The sequence below is a fragment of the Zingiber officinale genome, chromosome 10B (assembly GCF_018446385.1).
Source record: "Zingiber officinale cultivar Zhangliang chromosome 10B, Zo_v1.1, whole genome shotgun sequence".
In the NCBI taxonomy this organism is placed as follows: domain Eukaryota; kingdom Viridiplantae; phylum Streptophyta; class Magnoliopsida; order Zingiberales; family Zingiberaceae; genus Zingiber; species Zingiber officinale.
Genome location: NC_056005.1, coordinates 96,013,658 through 96,027,562, shown reverse-complemented (window position 1 = coordinate 96,027,562; position 13,905 = coordinate 96,013,658). Strand labels below are relative to the sequence as shown.

The window sequence follows — 13,905 nt, the reverse complement described above, 5'->3', positions numbered from 1 at the left end:
ACCTTACTCGGGCCAGACATGATGAAGGCATCCAAAGACATAAATAGAACTGAATATAACAAACAAATAGAACATATTATAATGCACTTAAAACGTACTAAGTCCTGCTTAAACATAGACCAGATATACTAAGACAGGAATAAAACAAGTAATCAAAAAGCCAAAACACGACGTTACAAAGACAGTAAATTCAAGTTCACACAATCGTCAAGAACACATGAATTCTGCAGGCAAATGCAAACTGGATAGGCGACTGATGATGCATGGATTAAGAAACTTAAACAATCACTTCTACTTTGTTTTTAGGTTTTTCTTTAGCTCAAAACATAAATTTACAGCAAAAGCAATGGGAACAAAATAATAATAATAATCCACTAGCTTTAGATTCTTGGCGTATCTAATGTTTAATGGCCTCATCTGAAAGTGATGACGGAAGATATAAGTAGAGAGAATATTTTGTCCCTAAATTGTAAAATAAAGAAAAAGCAAATGGCAAAGAATGAGCAGCAAAACATTAGAACCAGGGGGAACCACACAAGTAAACATAAAAAAAAGAGAGAGGTCAGTGTCAGTTCACAAGTATAGCCCAAACTATGAAAGTCTAGCAACTCCAAACCCTCATAGGCCTACCCATGCAGGATGGCCATGCTGTAGATATAAATATATATCCATTCTTCTTTTTTTTGTTCATTCAATCAGGCTTACTCCTACGCCGCGTTCTGAATGTCCTCTAAACTGAGTAGTGACCGATGACTGAGCTGTGGCTAATGTAACTTAGGTTTGGAGTGGCTTCAATAATTATTGGTCCAATTTATTTGTGCATGCTGTGTCGGTTGATAAACACCAGCAGGAGGGGCTAGCATTTCTACACCCCCGGGTACACTCTGTGACGGCTGCAGCAAAGGGTGGACAGAACCAGCAACTGCCGGTGTTGGGGGATACATACCGCTGAAGGTGCCGTGACCAGCCTGAGCTGGCGTAAATGTCATGTGTTGTCCCTGAGGAATGTTGTAGAAAGAGCTAGCTTGAAGTGAGGAAATGTCACGTCCAGGTGCAGGAATCCATACCGGTGGGCCTTCGCTCTGCTCGAACAAATGTAGAGATAAGGCCAAGATGAGTTGGCGTATATTGCTTGAATGTAAGCACATAAAAGGGGAAAAAACATCAAAAACATTTTCAGTATGGTAATTCTACAAAATAAAATGAATGAAGCAACCAACACAAATATGTAAAATAGTGAATGAAAATCTTAATCGAACTAAAAACACCAATGAGTTGATGAAAGACTTGTAGGAATCTTATTTAAAGAATACAGGAGATAAAAGATATTGATACGCAAATCAAATAGCAGTCTGTTTCCCTGTTCTTCTGGTACTTCAGATAACAGATGTAGAACTCATACTTCTTTCATATTACCATGGCCAAGAATCTATACTTCCGTAAGCTAAAAACAAAGGTTTCAAAATGTAGATATTACCGGACAGACAAAGGTTAGAACAATCATACAAACAATTAAGAGAAACTTAAGTCGTCCAGTGGCTCTATAACAGTTCAAACAGATCTATGAGGAGCTTAGGTGTAAAGCAGCAAATGCAGACCACTGAGATTAGGAGCATGGACAGTGGCAAAATGCAAAGATTCCCACATAGTGCAGAGTAAAATTTGAACCACTATGATTAGTCATGAATTGTAAATTTAAGGATCTACAGTAGCAGCATAATTAAACAAACACATAGAAAAGCATAGAAAATACCTGTTGTCCGGAAATATAAGCATTATTCTCCTTAAACTGTGACGATACCAGTTCTTCATTGGCAGTTGAATTTCCAGTGCTAACAGCAGGAACAGAAGTATAGCCAGCCTGGGTTGAGTTATATGTTCCATAAACAGTTGGTAATCCAACAATAGTTGAATTGCCAGTGTTAGAACCAGGTTTGTATTGTGGAAGAGAGTACTTTACAGAAGCAGCAGCAGGAGTTGCAGCTCCAGGAGTTGGATACATGCCACCCGTAGGAGGTTGCTGAGGGAATGCAGCACCGCTCAAGAAATGATGAACCGCAGGTGGAGGGGCATAGAATGGTGAGAAATATTGACTGTAGGGAACGTAGTTGGGGGAGAAATGAGATATATGTAACCCAGCCGGTTGACGGAAGACAGGAATTGGCTGCTGAGGAATAGCAAGAGAGCCCTGCATGGTGCCTGCAGCTTGAGTTCCCAGAGGAGTTGAGCCCACTGTCGATAGTACTATGTTGTTGGTATTCTGAATTAGAGAAAAAAATGAGTGGGTGCATCAGGATCTTAGCAAGACAAAATAGTTGAGAGCGCAAACAAGAAAAACATGATACATGACCATAATCAAGAACCAAGACAGGCCAAACAGAGGTTTTTGCTTAAAAGAAGGTTAGTTGTAGAGGCAAACAGAAGTTTGCTTAAAATAGGCGTGGAATATTTCTGCTATAAAAATAATAATAATAAAAAATACTCTTAAGCAGAAGGGATGAAGATGGTATAGCAATTGTTATCCAGAAAAAGTGCTCATCATGCAATAATGGAAGTGATGCACAGGTCAAGGAAATAATTTTTTTTAAGAAACAAAGAAAATAGATGATAGCTGGAAGGTTAAACACAAACCTCTTGGGAAGCCTGGCCAGACTGAGCAGGTAGAAGGGCAATGTTCCCATTGTACCTAGTGGAGGCACTAGATGCAAAAAAAGGGGAGATCCGACCATCAGCATCAGGAGATGGACGATAAAATGGGTTGAAATAACTAGTGGATGGATCATAGTGTTGCTGTACCTGCATCAAAAAAATCAACACCCAACTTGTTTTAGCATAAAAAATGAGTAAAGTTGAAGCAAAATGTCAGTTTCCAGCATCGTACATCAGAAATCAGGATGCTCATCTCAAACCAATTTGCTGTCCATATTAAACTGCAATTAGTGATAAAATTTGAACTACTTGCAGGATCGGAATCAGAAAATCCATCAAGTTTTATCCCTCCCAAATCAAATATCAAACATTTAGAATCAGATACAAGCATAAAGTTAAGTAGAACATGTGAATGTTTTTAGAGGAAAGTACTAGTTTCCTTAAGAGTCAAGAGAATATTTTTATGAAGTAATAATTAAACTTTTTATGGAAAATAGCAATAGTCACAGGATAAACAAGGGATCAAATATCACTTATTTTACATTAATCCCCTACCTAAAACCTACCTAGAATTTTGAAATCCAAGAAAGATATTTATCCATGACAATTACTATTGATCATTCCTCATGGTCATTTGGGTTTATTATCCCACCATTGCTAAAGTTGCAGCCTGTGCTGCAATGCAACTCCACTCTCGAGTTTTGAGAAGTGTATAGAATGTTTCATCTTGCCCCTTTCTGGGAATAGTGGATTCTAAGCCATAGAAACTAGGGGTGACCATTCAGTTCAAACTGAACCTCACCAAATAAGGATAAACCTTTTTTTTTTTTCCTTTTTGTCTTCATTGTTTGAACCAAAGCAAACTGAATAAGGTTACAAAGTAAACTAGAATCATGCTAAAATTATCCAGTTATTTGGCTTGGTTCAGTTTAACCAAATTAACATAGTATTCTTTTTTCTAATAAAAACCCTATGTAGCATAGGCACTATAAAGTTTATGTTTGCAATTAAAATTTTAAATACATAATTATTAGAAACATACGACATTTATAATGAAGAATGATTGATATATAATTGAAGCTATTCATCACATATAGTAATGGAGAAAAGGCTCAAATTTTATCAATTACATTTTAGTTAGAATCTAAAGAATGATCCTATATATATTATTTTTTTAATGGATGGAAATATGAAAAATTACAAACACTTTGATATTTCAGCTCAAACAATTTTCGAAATAAAAAAAAACCAAATCAAAGCCAACCAAAATTGAATTAATAAAAAACCAAATCAAAGCAAAAACAAATAATTTGAATCAGACTGGTTTCCCCTAATGGATACTGGTGCAAAAAAATGTCTGGATGGTTTGCAAAAGTGGTCAAATGAAGGATCAGGTTTACAAAGTTGGGCAGAGAAAGCAAAAGTTTTTTCTATCGAACAGCTCCATAAAATAACTTATTAAATTGGTAATGCAATTGGGATGATAAATCATTGAAGCAGTGAATTTGTTTTTTTTTTAAAAGGTAAATGGTGTTAACAAAGATTCACTTATACAAACTGGCCATTAGCCACCACCAGATTAGCTCCAGTATCATCCATAGAGATCAATATAATAAGATTATTAAAAGAGAAGAAGGATGCCTATAAAACAACAAGTAACTTGTACTGAAACATACGTCTTAAGCGATGGTATAAAGATAGTGCATGCATTTTACCAGAAAACTTGGAAGACGTGACTCACGAGCCTGAGATTCTGAGCTTTCAAAAGAAGCAATTTGGCTACTGAGCTGTGGTACCAATCCTACAGGAGGATAGGATGGTGTAGACTGAACAATCAAATTCTGAGAACCTTCTGGACTTAAACTATCTTCTTGATTGGTTTGGTTGTATTCTGTTTCAGGTGATGCGCTATTGGAAATAACAATTTCCTTCTTTGAATAATTATCTGTGACCTGTTCAGGTGATTGAGTTTGTTCAGAAAAATCATCTTCTTCAGCAGTTGAGGATGTTGAATTGCTGCTGAAATTACAGAAGCAAACCATAATGTTAGAAGAGGAAAAACATAGTAGCTAAGTTAGTATGACAGCGCATAGCCAGGCAGTAAATTTCATTCGCAGAAGTATCATAAGAATACAGTTCTCCCTTATTTGTATCAATCAAGAAGCAAGGAACATGCAGCACAAAATGGTTTCTGATGTTGCAAGACCTCCACACAGTGGAAAACCATAATAATGAATATGAAATCATGAGTTTTTTTTCCATATAAAAGCTTCGTCATATCACACTATACTGGATGCAAAGTTATGGCGCATCAATGGGGACTTAGTCAAATAACATCTCTCAAGTTTTAGACCACATCCAAAGATTTCTTAACATAGCAGAATTTCCTGATTTACCACAAACAAAGAGGAGATGTTGTACAGTGCATATGCAGATGAAAATAGCAAAAAGTGCAACTAATGTATAAGAACCTTAAAGCATGCTTCTCGATAGTTTCATCAATCTCTTTAGATGGCTCGTAATGTGGTGTCTCAATATTCTGTCCAGTAAGGTCCTTGGCAACAACCAGTTTAAACATGAAATTAGCATCAAAGCTTCCAAAACTTAATCCATGTCGCTCGGATTCTGTGACCTGGAGATGGTTCGGAATAATCACATGCTGTCGGTCTGATACCTTCAGGTCTTCTACCTTCTTTCCTAGCTTAACAGAAGCACCTACTGAAGTAGCTGACAATGAGGATGGTAATGAATCGGAAACAGCTTCAATCACTACTGGTGCTTCAGAAGTGCCATTTGTCTCAGAAGCCTGAGCAGGGTTTGCAAGTACTGACTTGGGTTTCCACTCTTTATTAGGAAGAGGTGCTGAACAGAAAGAAGATCACTCAGTCTACTTCAAAGTTAGAAAACTAAATAAATACAAATCAGATCAGAAATTTAGACAACAAAATTTAATAATTGTCACACCAGACATTTTCAATGCATGATATTAGTCCCAACAAACTAAGAATTGTGCAATGATATATATTAAATGTATTGTAAGAGGAGCATCAGAACAACAGATGTGAATTACAATAAAAACCCCAAATTAAAATATCAGTGTAATTAGGTGGAACAGGGGAGGCAAGGTCTCAGAATGTGCATTATGTAAGCAAAAGAAGCAAGTTCCTAAACAGAAAAATGTCTCTCTATCAGTAAAAATTTCAACACAAATGCAAACAATAGATCTCTGAAACAAAATATTTGTGGCTTGTCTAATCTGAAATTGTCCCTAGGAAAAGAAATATGAATCCACTGTATTCTGCCTCCCTGTTGTTTCAAACGTATGGCAAATCCATTTTGAATTTTCCATATTATCCAATAATCCTCTTAAAACCACAAAAACAAAAAATGTCCAAAAGAATATCATGATATAGGGTATGGCAGTGTGATATATCAGGAACTAGCATTAAAATGAGAGATTGGTTTTGAGTACTAAATTATTATGTCAACCTGATGAGAAAGTGGACCTCTGCTATATTGCAAATTCATTAAGAATGATATACTGGCTTTTCTAATCCTTTTGGAATGTAAGATACAGCTCAAGACAACAACATCCAGTAGAAAGCTTCAGCCACCAGAAATTCAGTAATTACATCCAAAAAAATTGACTTCTAAAGTAAATATATCAAAGAAGCACACATTTTATAAATTACAATACTTGCACAGTCAAGCAGAAAAACAATCCCCAAAATAGAGCATGGATTGATGCCATCCAAGATCAGCCCCAACTTGCATAGGAACTCTATCAACTATAAATTGCAACACCCAACATATAATGTACACTGACCAAGGAAGTTTATACAATCATTTTCAATAAGTTAATTTGCTAAAAGAAAATTTGGTTTGCAAGCCTTTGACAAACTTGTTTCTGAAGCCAGTTGGGCTTGCTTCCAACCCAAGGCTTCAACTGAAAAGAAACAAGATGCAGATATGCTTTCTCCAAAGAATTGAGATGTTGTGTGTTTTAGTTGATTTAGTAAAATTACCAGAAAAGTTTCTACTACAACTGAACATCGAAAAAGGCTACATATACAAAAGATAAAGAAAATGAGGCCATGTCTACCTTTCTGCAAACCACTTGGATGTTGAAAGCGATTGCTGTAAGTAGAGGATGGTCTAATGCCCATAGCACTAGAAAAGGATGAAGATGCAGCTTGGGATTTTTCTGTGGCTTCACATGTTCCTGATCCATGTGGTTTGATCTGTGGGCAGGCTCATGTCAGAACAACCTTTTATACTAACATCTAATAAATCTATAGCATACCCTAACTAGTGATCACTGCAAAATCAGACCATTGGATCCATGTTACCTGTTTCATGGTTCCTAGCTCTGCAGGGGTGCATGGATCAATAGATGGCACTGGCACCGGCTTATTTGAAGATAATTGGTCAATATTTTGCAGATATGGACTAGATGCAGAACCACCCTTTGAGTCTTTGATAGGTATTCTGGAATTTGCAGTCTTAGTGGTTACTGCATCAGAAATTTCTTCTGATGGAGTGCCATTGACACCAGATACATGAGACCCCTGAGAAGACACAAGATGTTCTATGTTGCTGGGGCCATTGACAAGACCAGATACAGAGCTGAAAAGGAAGAATTATTAGGAAATTTAATCAAAACTCAGGTCAATTATTAGGGTTAGATCAAATTTTAAAATGAAGGAAAAAAATATAAAAAAAATAATTGCTAGTAACTGACAATTTCATATAAAAGCAGAAGGAAATTGATAATACATAGTTTTGAACATTTTTTTTTTTTACTTGTTTGCACTTTACACCATATTAGCAAGAACAAAATAAATCAATCTTTTCCAACTACCATCAGATTAATCTTATGTTTTTTCTCCAACCTATAGCTCTTTTATTGCATCTAACTTATCTCTGTGGTACTAATGAAGATGTCCAAGAGGAACAACACGTCCAAGCTGCCTTATTTCAGTAATAACCATGAGCATTCTTGTTATGCCAGAGTCTATATCTTGCATGGCAGCAGGGAACAAACACTCTAAATGGATTTTGTCTAAACTTTCATTTTGTACTGTCTTAATTAAATAGTACCCGAGCAAGACTAATTTTGAGTGTCAATGTGACAATTTGAAACCTGAACTTGTTCCAGGAAAAACTGTACTTGCAACCAATGATTGAAATACCGTGCGGCATTGACGGTTTTTACCGCTCCGACGGGGGAGTGAAATCAGCACAGTACGTGCAACAATTTTGTGTTGTTCAAAATTAAATTTGAGATTTAACTAATTCAAATAATTTCCAACTTAAGTGTGATTTCGAAAAAGCTTTCATAAGCCCTAATTAAATTATCCCAATAAAATATATAAAAAATATATTTAAAATTTACAAAAGTAATAATAAATTTTATTAATTGATATTCAACAATTGTTTTTACTATTTTAAATTTTATTTAAAAATTCTAATAAATCAAATCTATATTTTTTCAGTTAATGTTTAATTGATATTCTAATATATTTTTTTACTATTTTAAATATATACTATTTAAATTAAGAATTAATTAAATAAATAAATAGTTAATTTATATAATTAATATATATAAAATAACATCTTTGTATTAATTTATATAATTATGATTATTTAATCTAGTTAGAGAACTACAGAGTTGATCTAAGCAGAATGTTACAAAAATCAATACTTCCATCTGATCCACATCAGAAAAGATAGCATATTATAATATATCAATTTTAATTCCAATGTATCAATTTTAATTCCAGTTATTGATAGATCAATTTTTTTCAAAGAAAACTATATTTAATTATTTTTTCTAACAACATTAAATTGTTCAATAATGGAAAACTTATATAAAATCAATATACAACTTTTTAAAAATTATACAATAAACATATTTATCTAATAATTACTATATATATATATTAAAAATACCAAAACCATATCGGCACAATATGATATCGAAACCGTATCATTCCTATTTGGGACCGAAAACTCGGCACAAGTCGAGATTTTAAACCTTACTTACAACATATCCAACCCAAACAGCCAACCAATGAAAGAAAGAAAGAAAGAAAGAAAGAAAGACACAAAAGATTTTAAATGATGATGGTATGGCGTAGATATTTCAATCTAGTGCTACCCCAGTTAACATACTGACATGGATGAGAACCAACCAGCCATAATGTTGAGATTTCAAGTGTGGTTGTCAGATTGCAATGCAGACCTTACACACTAAATGTGATCCCGAATTTAGAAAAACTGAATGGACATACAAAATCAAAAATCTCATGAAGCAACAAAGGAATCCAATGTTCCTCACTATTGCTAGTTAATATGTCAAACTGATATCGTGATCTAGTACTATTCCAGTTCAAATGTTCAAGGTGTTGACCTGCAGCTGAGAACCAACTAGCCATAATGATTTCAAGTGTGATTGTCAGATTGCAATACAGACCTTAGAAAACTGAATGTGATCCGGAACTTGGAAAAACTGAACGGACATACAAAATCAAGATGCCAAACAGGGTCTAATTGGATTGAAATCTCATGAAGCAACAAAGGAATCCAATATTCCTCACAATTCCTAGTTAAGATGTAAAACTGATAATGCAATTTACTACTATCCTAGTTCAAATGTTCAGGGTGTCCAACTGTGGAAGAGAACCAACCAGCCATAATGATTTTAAGCACAGTTTGCCAAGATAGTGATTCAGACCTTTGGAACATTGAATAGGGATAAACAATCTAGATGGCAAGTATGGTCTCAATTGTACTGGAAAATCATGAACCAACAATCCTATGGTCGTATCAGTGAGAGCCAACTGTTTCTAAACGACATACCTTGATAATGGAATTGCAGGTTTATTCTCTGCGTCAGGAGATGTGGATGAAGATGTATTGGCTTTATCTATGCCTTGATTTAGCCCACTCTCCTTTGCTGCTGTTGCATTTCTTCCAGCAGCAGCATCTGGAGAATGACAATTTTTTGAGTCAATATCCAATAACTAGCAATAGAAAATATACATTAACAATATTCAATAACTAGCAATAGAATATACTAAAGAAGGCTTTGACCAAAAAGGATAACCAATATGTGCTTTTGAAGTACCCTTAGTGTATATGCACGAGATGGGAAATGGGAAGTGGAATTTCAAGAAGAGTAGGATCAGTAAGTAAAGTCATCTATTTGTAAAGATATTGAACACCTTAGAGAAGTTCACATTCATACTTGTATATGATTTTGAATATGAGAACATAAAAAAAATCAAGTGCATGACTCTAAGTTCATTTGTGAATACATGTAGCAAAGGTCTTGATATGAGCCAAATAGAGAAACTAAGGCCATCATAGAAGTCTAGCTGCATAGCCAAAGCACGACAACATTACAAAGAAGTACATACCATTAGGCAGTGAACGTGAGGAGTAATTTCCCCGACCTCCCCTACCTCCTCGTCCCTGCACACCAGGCCTCCACCTAGGCTCAGCGGATTCTCTGACATTCTGGTGAGAATAATAAAACATACCAATCATGAATAATTCAACTAAGCAGAATATAAAATGCCACTGATCCTATTTAGTTTCTGCATCCAACGAATACTAAATCCAGATAAGGTGATTTACAAATGTCAAACTGGCGTTCTGATGAGAATAGTAAAATATAGCAATCATGAATAATTCAACTCAATAGTGTACAGCATGCCATTGATCCTACTTAGTGTCTGCATCCTATGAATTCTAAATCCTAATAAGATGATTTATAAAGGTCAAAAGGCAACTACAGGAATGCACTTCAAAGAATATCTAAGAATAAGACAAACCATGCTCTCAATCTAGTTTGCTCTAAAAGAACACCAGGAATCAACTAGAGTTAGTTGCGATTGAGATTAGATAAATTTGGCATGAGACAGGCCTGAGTTAAATTAAATTTTGGCTACCAATGGGATATACTATTACAAGTTAGATTAAAAATTAATAAAGAGATAATAAGAACAAGTTTAAAAAAAATTAAATACATCTCCCTAGTTCATGTCATTAAACATAGATCCAATTTATCCTCTATGATATAGACAACACAGAAATGACATGCCTATGCAAAAGCTTGTGTTAACTAAATGTCAATGACTTGAATTTACCAGTTACTGAATCTTTGATAAATATTAATTGCTTTGGAGCAGATATGTTGTATATGTCGTATACACATATATTATGTTTGAAAATAATAAAGGAAATCATAGAATTAAGCCATAAATGACAAACAAAACAATCAATATTTACCTCCTTTCTCTTGTCATGCTTCCTTTTGACCTCATGGAAAGTATCTGAAAATAAAGAAAAAATGATTTGTTATGACCTAATACAAAGGTATGCCCAAGTGCATTTCAGAAGAAATCACAAGAAATTGAGGCACATAAATATAAACTCACAATTGAATCCAGTATAAAATACCTAACGGACATAACCATGCCAGTATTTGCAAGAAGGCAGAGAAGAAAAAATGACACCGCAATTGTAAATACATTCTTTCTTTGCACAAATGCACACATACTTAAATTATCATATCAGACAAGAAGAGATAATTGCATTATCAGCTCTTTTAATTCCCTCGTGTTGGGTAAATGTGAACCATATTTCAACACCATGAATTCTAAATGAAATATAACATATACCTTTCACAAATCACTGGGGAATACAATAGCACTCCTTAAAGCAAGGAACAAAGTCAAATACTTGCAACTTAATAAAACAGCAAAGCACATAAAAAAAGTGTGGCCCTGACCCTTTTGGACAACAAACAACACCGTAAAAGAACTTTAGTTGCTCCAATAAATTAATGATTGCAGAACTATCCATGGCGAGTCTAGATAAATACATGCTATAGCAAGAGAAGAGGAAATTTTTTCGTTAAATTAGAAAGGTAAAGTGATCAACTTAAACAATCATTGATATCTAAGAACAGGAAAAGCAAACAATATAAACCATGATTCACGTCAATATGGATTATTGTCTCATTAAGAATGACGCAAAAAAAAGGTAGAACAGAAACAATTACGACAATCATAGCCTACTTGACGACTGAACAGTGTCTTCTACATTCCCAAACAAATATTTCTTCCAAACCCGTACGGATCAATGGCTGCGCTATCATAAGAGCGACCCAGCATCGTAGGTCAAACCAACAAATCGATAAGAGGAAACAAAAAAATCACGGTCAATACCCCCAAATCTCCCACCAATAGAACCGATCAGCGGCGCCAAAAGCGCCACTGGGGTGAAGGAGATCGATCTTTCGAATGCTAATACTCGATTCGCACGATAACATCCAGCACGAAAAGGAGAAGCCCGGTATGGGAGTGAGCGGAGCAGGGGAGGAGGAAAGGGGGAGGGGGCGACCTTGAAGGAGGAGCTTCTGGGCAGTCTCGTTGGGATCCATAGAGCACTCCTTGAGCATTGCGTAAATCTCCTCGTCGGTGTGATTGCCGGCGATCTCCTTGATGTTCTGGATCGTGCGGCGCACGCCGGAGGGGATCGAAACCCTAGCGCCTCCGCCGCTCATCTTCGGATCCAGGGGAGGAGGAGGAGGAGGAGGAGGAGGGAGGAGGGTTTAGAGAGCGAGGAGATGAAGATAGCGAACGCAGAGAGAGAGAGAGGAGACCGCCTTTTTTCGCCCTTTTATTTTCCCTTTCTTCCTTGCGGTCTTTTGCTGCGAGTGTGAGAACAGCAAGTAGGGCAGATTAGTTTTGGTTTCGGGGCATTTTTAAAATATTTTTCATTTTCTTTTACGTTGAGTCATTTCATTTTGCACCTTCAAGTATGTCAAAAACCACATTATTTCATTGTACTTTATAATCGCTCTTTTAATCACTCATTGTCTCGTTTAATTGAGTATTATATCGCGGGACAGTACGGATCTCCCACATAATTAAGTCAAATGTAAAATAAATTAAATCATTAAAATAATTATCAAACTTGACTCTCTTTTTTTTTAGTTTAAAAATGATTTATTTAAATATTATCAATATTTTAATTTTAATTTATTTAATTATTTTAAACTTTTGCATTATGATGGATTCGGATAAATTTTAACTTCGGATGGGTGGAGAATCACCGTAGCGCGCGTGAAGAAGTAGATGGTCTATTTGGCAGTTGACCATTCAAGACGCCTCCATTGTGTGTTTTGAAGGCTCAAGGCACCTCAGATGACTTGAAGCACCTCGGATGCCCAACAGAGCAACTACTACGGAAGATCCTTAAGGCGCCTCCATTCACCACAAGGCGTTTCCAAGAACTTAGCGATATTGTAGCACGGATAAGAGCACGAATTCACGTTAGCATGCTCAAGGCATCTCTGTTGAACAAAGCGCCTCTAATGCGGCTAGGTCAGCTAAACACTGGCAAAGCGGATAATAATTCAACCGAACTAAGGCGCCTCCGATGTCACGTTAACAAATAGTTAGTTTCAACTAGAATATTAGAGCATCTTCAATAAGGGATATTTCTCCAAATATCATCCCCTCTCAAATATTCCTCATTGGAGGAGTTAATTGTAAAAATCACCGGACACAAATTTATGTTTGACGACTTTCTTTACTGTGGGGTCCACCAAAAGGTAGGCTAACATATTTTATGTTTTATTTTTTAAAAATTTAATTAATGGTTTTGCACTTTTTGAAAGATAAAAAAAATAAAATAAAATTAAAATCGAACTTGGGCGGAAAAAATCAAAATCGAACGTTAATCAATGTTCGTTTTTTCAGAACATTAATCAACATTTGTTTTTTTCGAACGTTGGGCAACATTCATTTTCCCCCTATATATATATTGTTCCTTTTATCTATTTTCATCAATTCTACACTCATTACGTATCAAAAATTTAAAGAGAAATAGATAAAAATTTCGGTCATTATTTTAATAATTTGTTCAACTCTTCAAATATTGACGAAAATTCTAATGAATAAAGTTCTCGAATTCGTCCTAATATTCTCGAAGATACAACGAACCCTACAATATCAAATCCCGGTGAAGCATTATTCTTGATGGCAATGTGCAATCAATTTAAAGTGGCTAAATTTATGCAAGATTATTATGGGAGTACACAAAGAAGGAGGACAATTAACAGAGAATGTGTAGCTAAACACGCTCAACTTGTCAATGATTATTTCTGTGTTGAGCCAGTGTATACTGATGGCATGTTTTGACGACGATTCCGGATGAGAAAAGAGTTATTTTTGCGCATAG

General features: G+C 35.4%; 1 protein-coding gene across 2 annotated transcripts; it reads right to left on the bottom strand.

Annotated features, from left to right (window-relative positions):
- Positions 1 to 514: 514 nt before the first annotated feature.
- LOC122028862 (GBF-interacting protein 1-like) lies at positions 515 to 12,391 on the bottom strand. 2 transcript variants are annotated; one of them, XM_042587800.1, is made up of 11 exons: positions 12,061 to 12,391; positions 10,945 to 10,988; positions 10,071 to 10,170; positions 9,511 to 9,637; positions 6,999 to 7,275; positions 6,752 to 6,890; positions 5,121 to 5,511; positions 4,365 to 4,665; positions 2,632 to 2,796; positions 1,754 to 2,260; positions 515 to 1,082 (listed from the first exon to the last, which is right to left on the bottom strand). In XM_042587800.1, the coding sequence occupies exons 1-11, from the start codon at positions 12,221 to 12,223 to the stop codon at positions 792 to 794; spliced, it is 2,505 nt and encodes an 834-aa protein (XP_042443734.1). In that variant the 5' UTR covers positions 12,224 to 12,391; the 3' UTR covers positions 515 to 791. The 2 variants fall into 2 exon arrangements, with proteins under 2 accessions (XP_042443734.1, XP_042443733.1); XM_042587799.1 differs by having other exon boundaries at positions 4,365 to 4,668; positions 12,061 to 12,390.
- Positions 12,392 to 13,905: the final 1,514 nt, after the last annotated feature.

Bases quoted from the DNA above. Each gene is read 5' to 3' on its own strand.
- LOC122028862 (XM_042587799.1), bottom strand. From the start codon at position 12,223: ATGAGCGGCGGAGGCGCTAGGGTTTCGATCCCCTCCGGCGTGCGCCGC. The intron at 7,276-9,510 runs GTATGTCGTTTA...CTTCCTTTTCAG, and splicing joins CCTGCAATTCCATTATCAAG to CTCTGTATCTGGTCTTGTCA. The intron at 6,891-6,998 runs GTAACATGGATC...GCCTGCCCACAG, and splicing joins AGCTAGGAACCATGAAACAG to ATCAAACCACATGGATCAGG.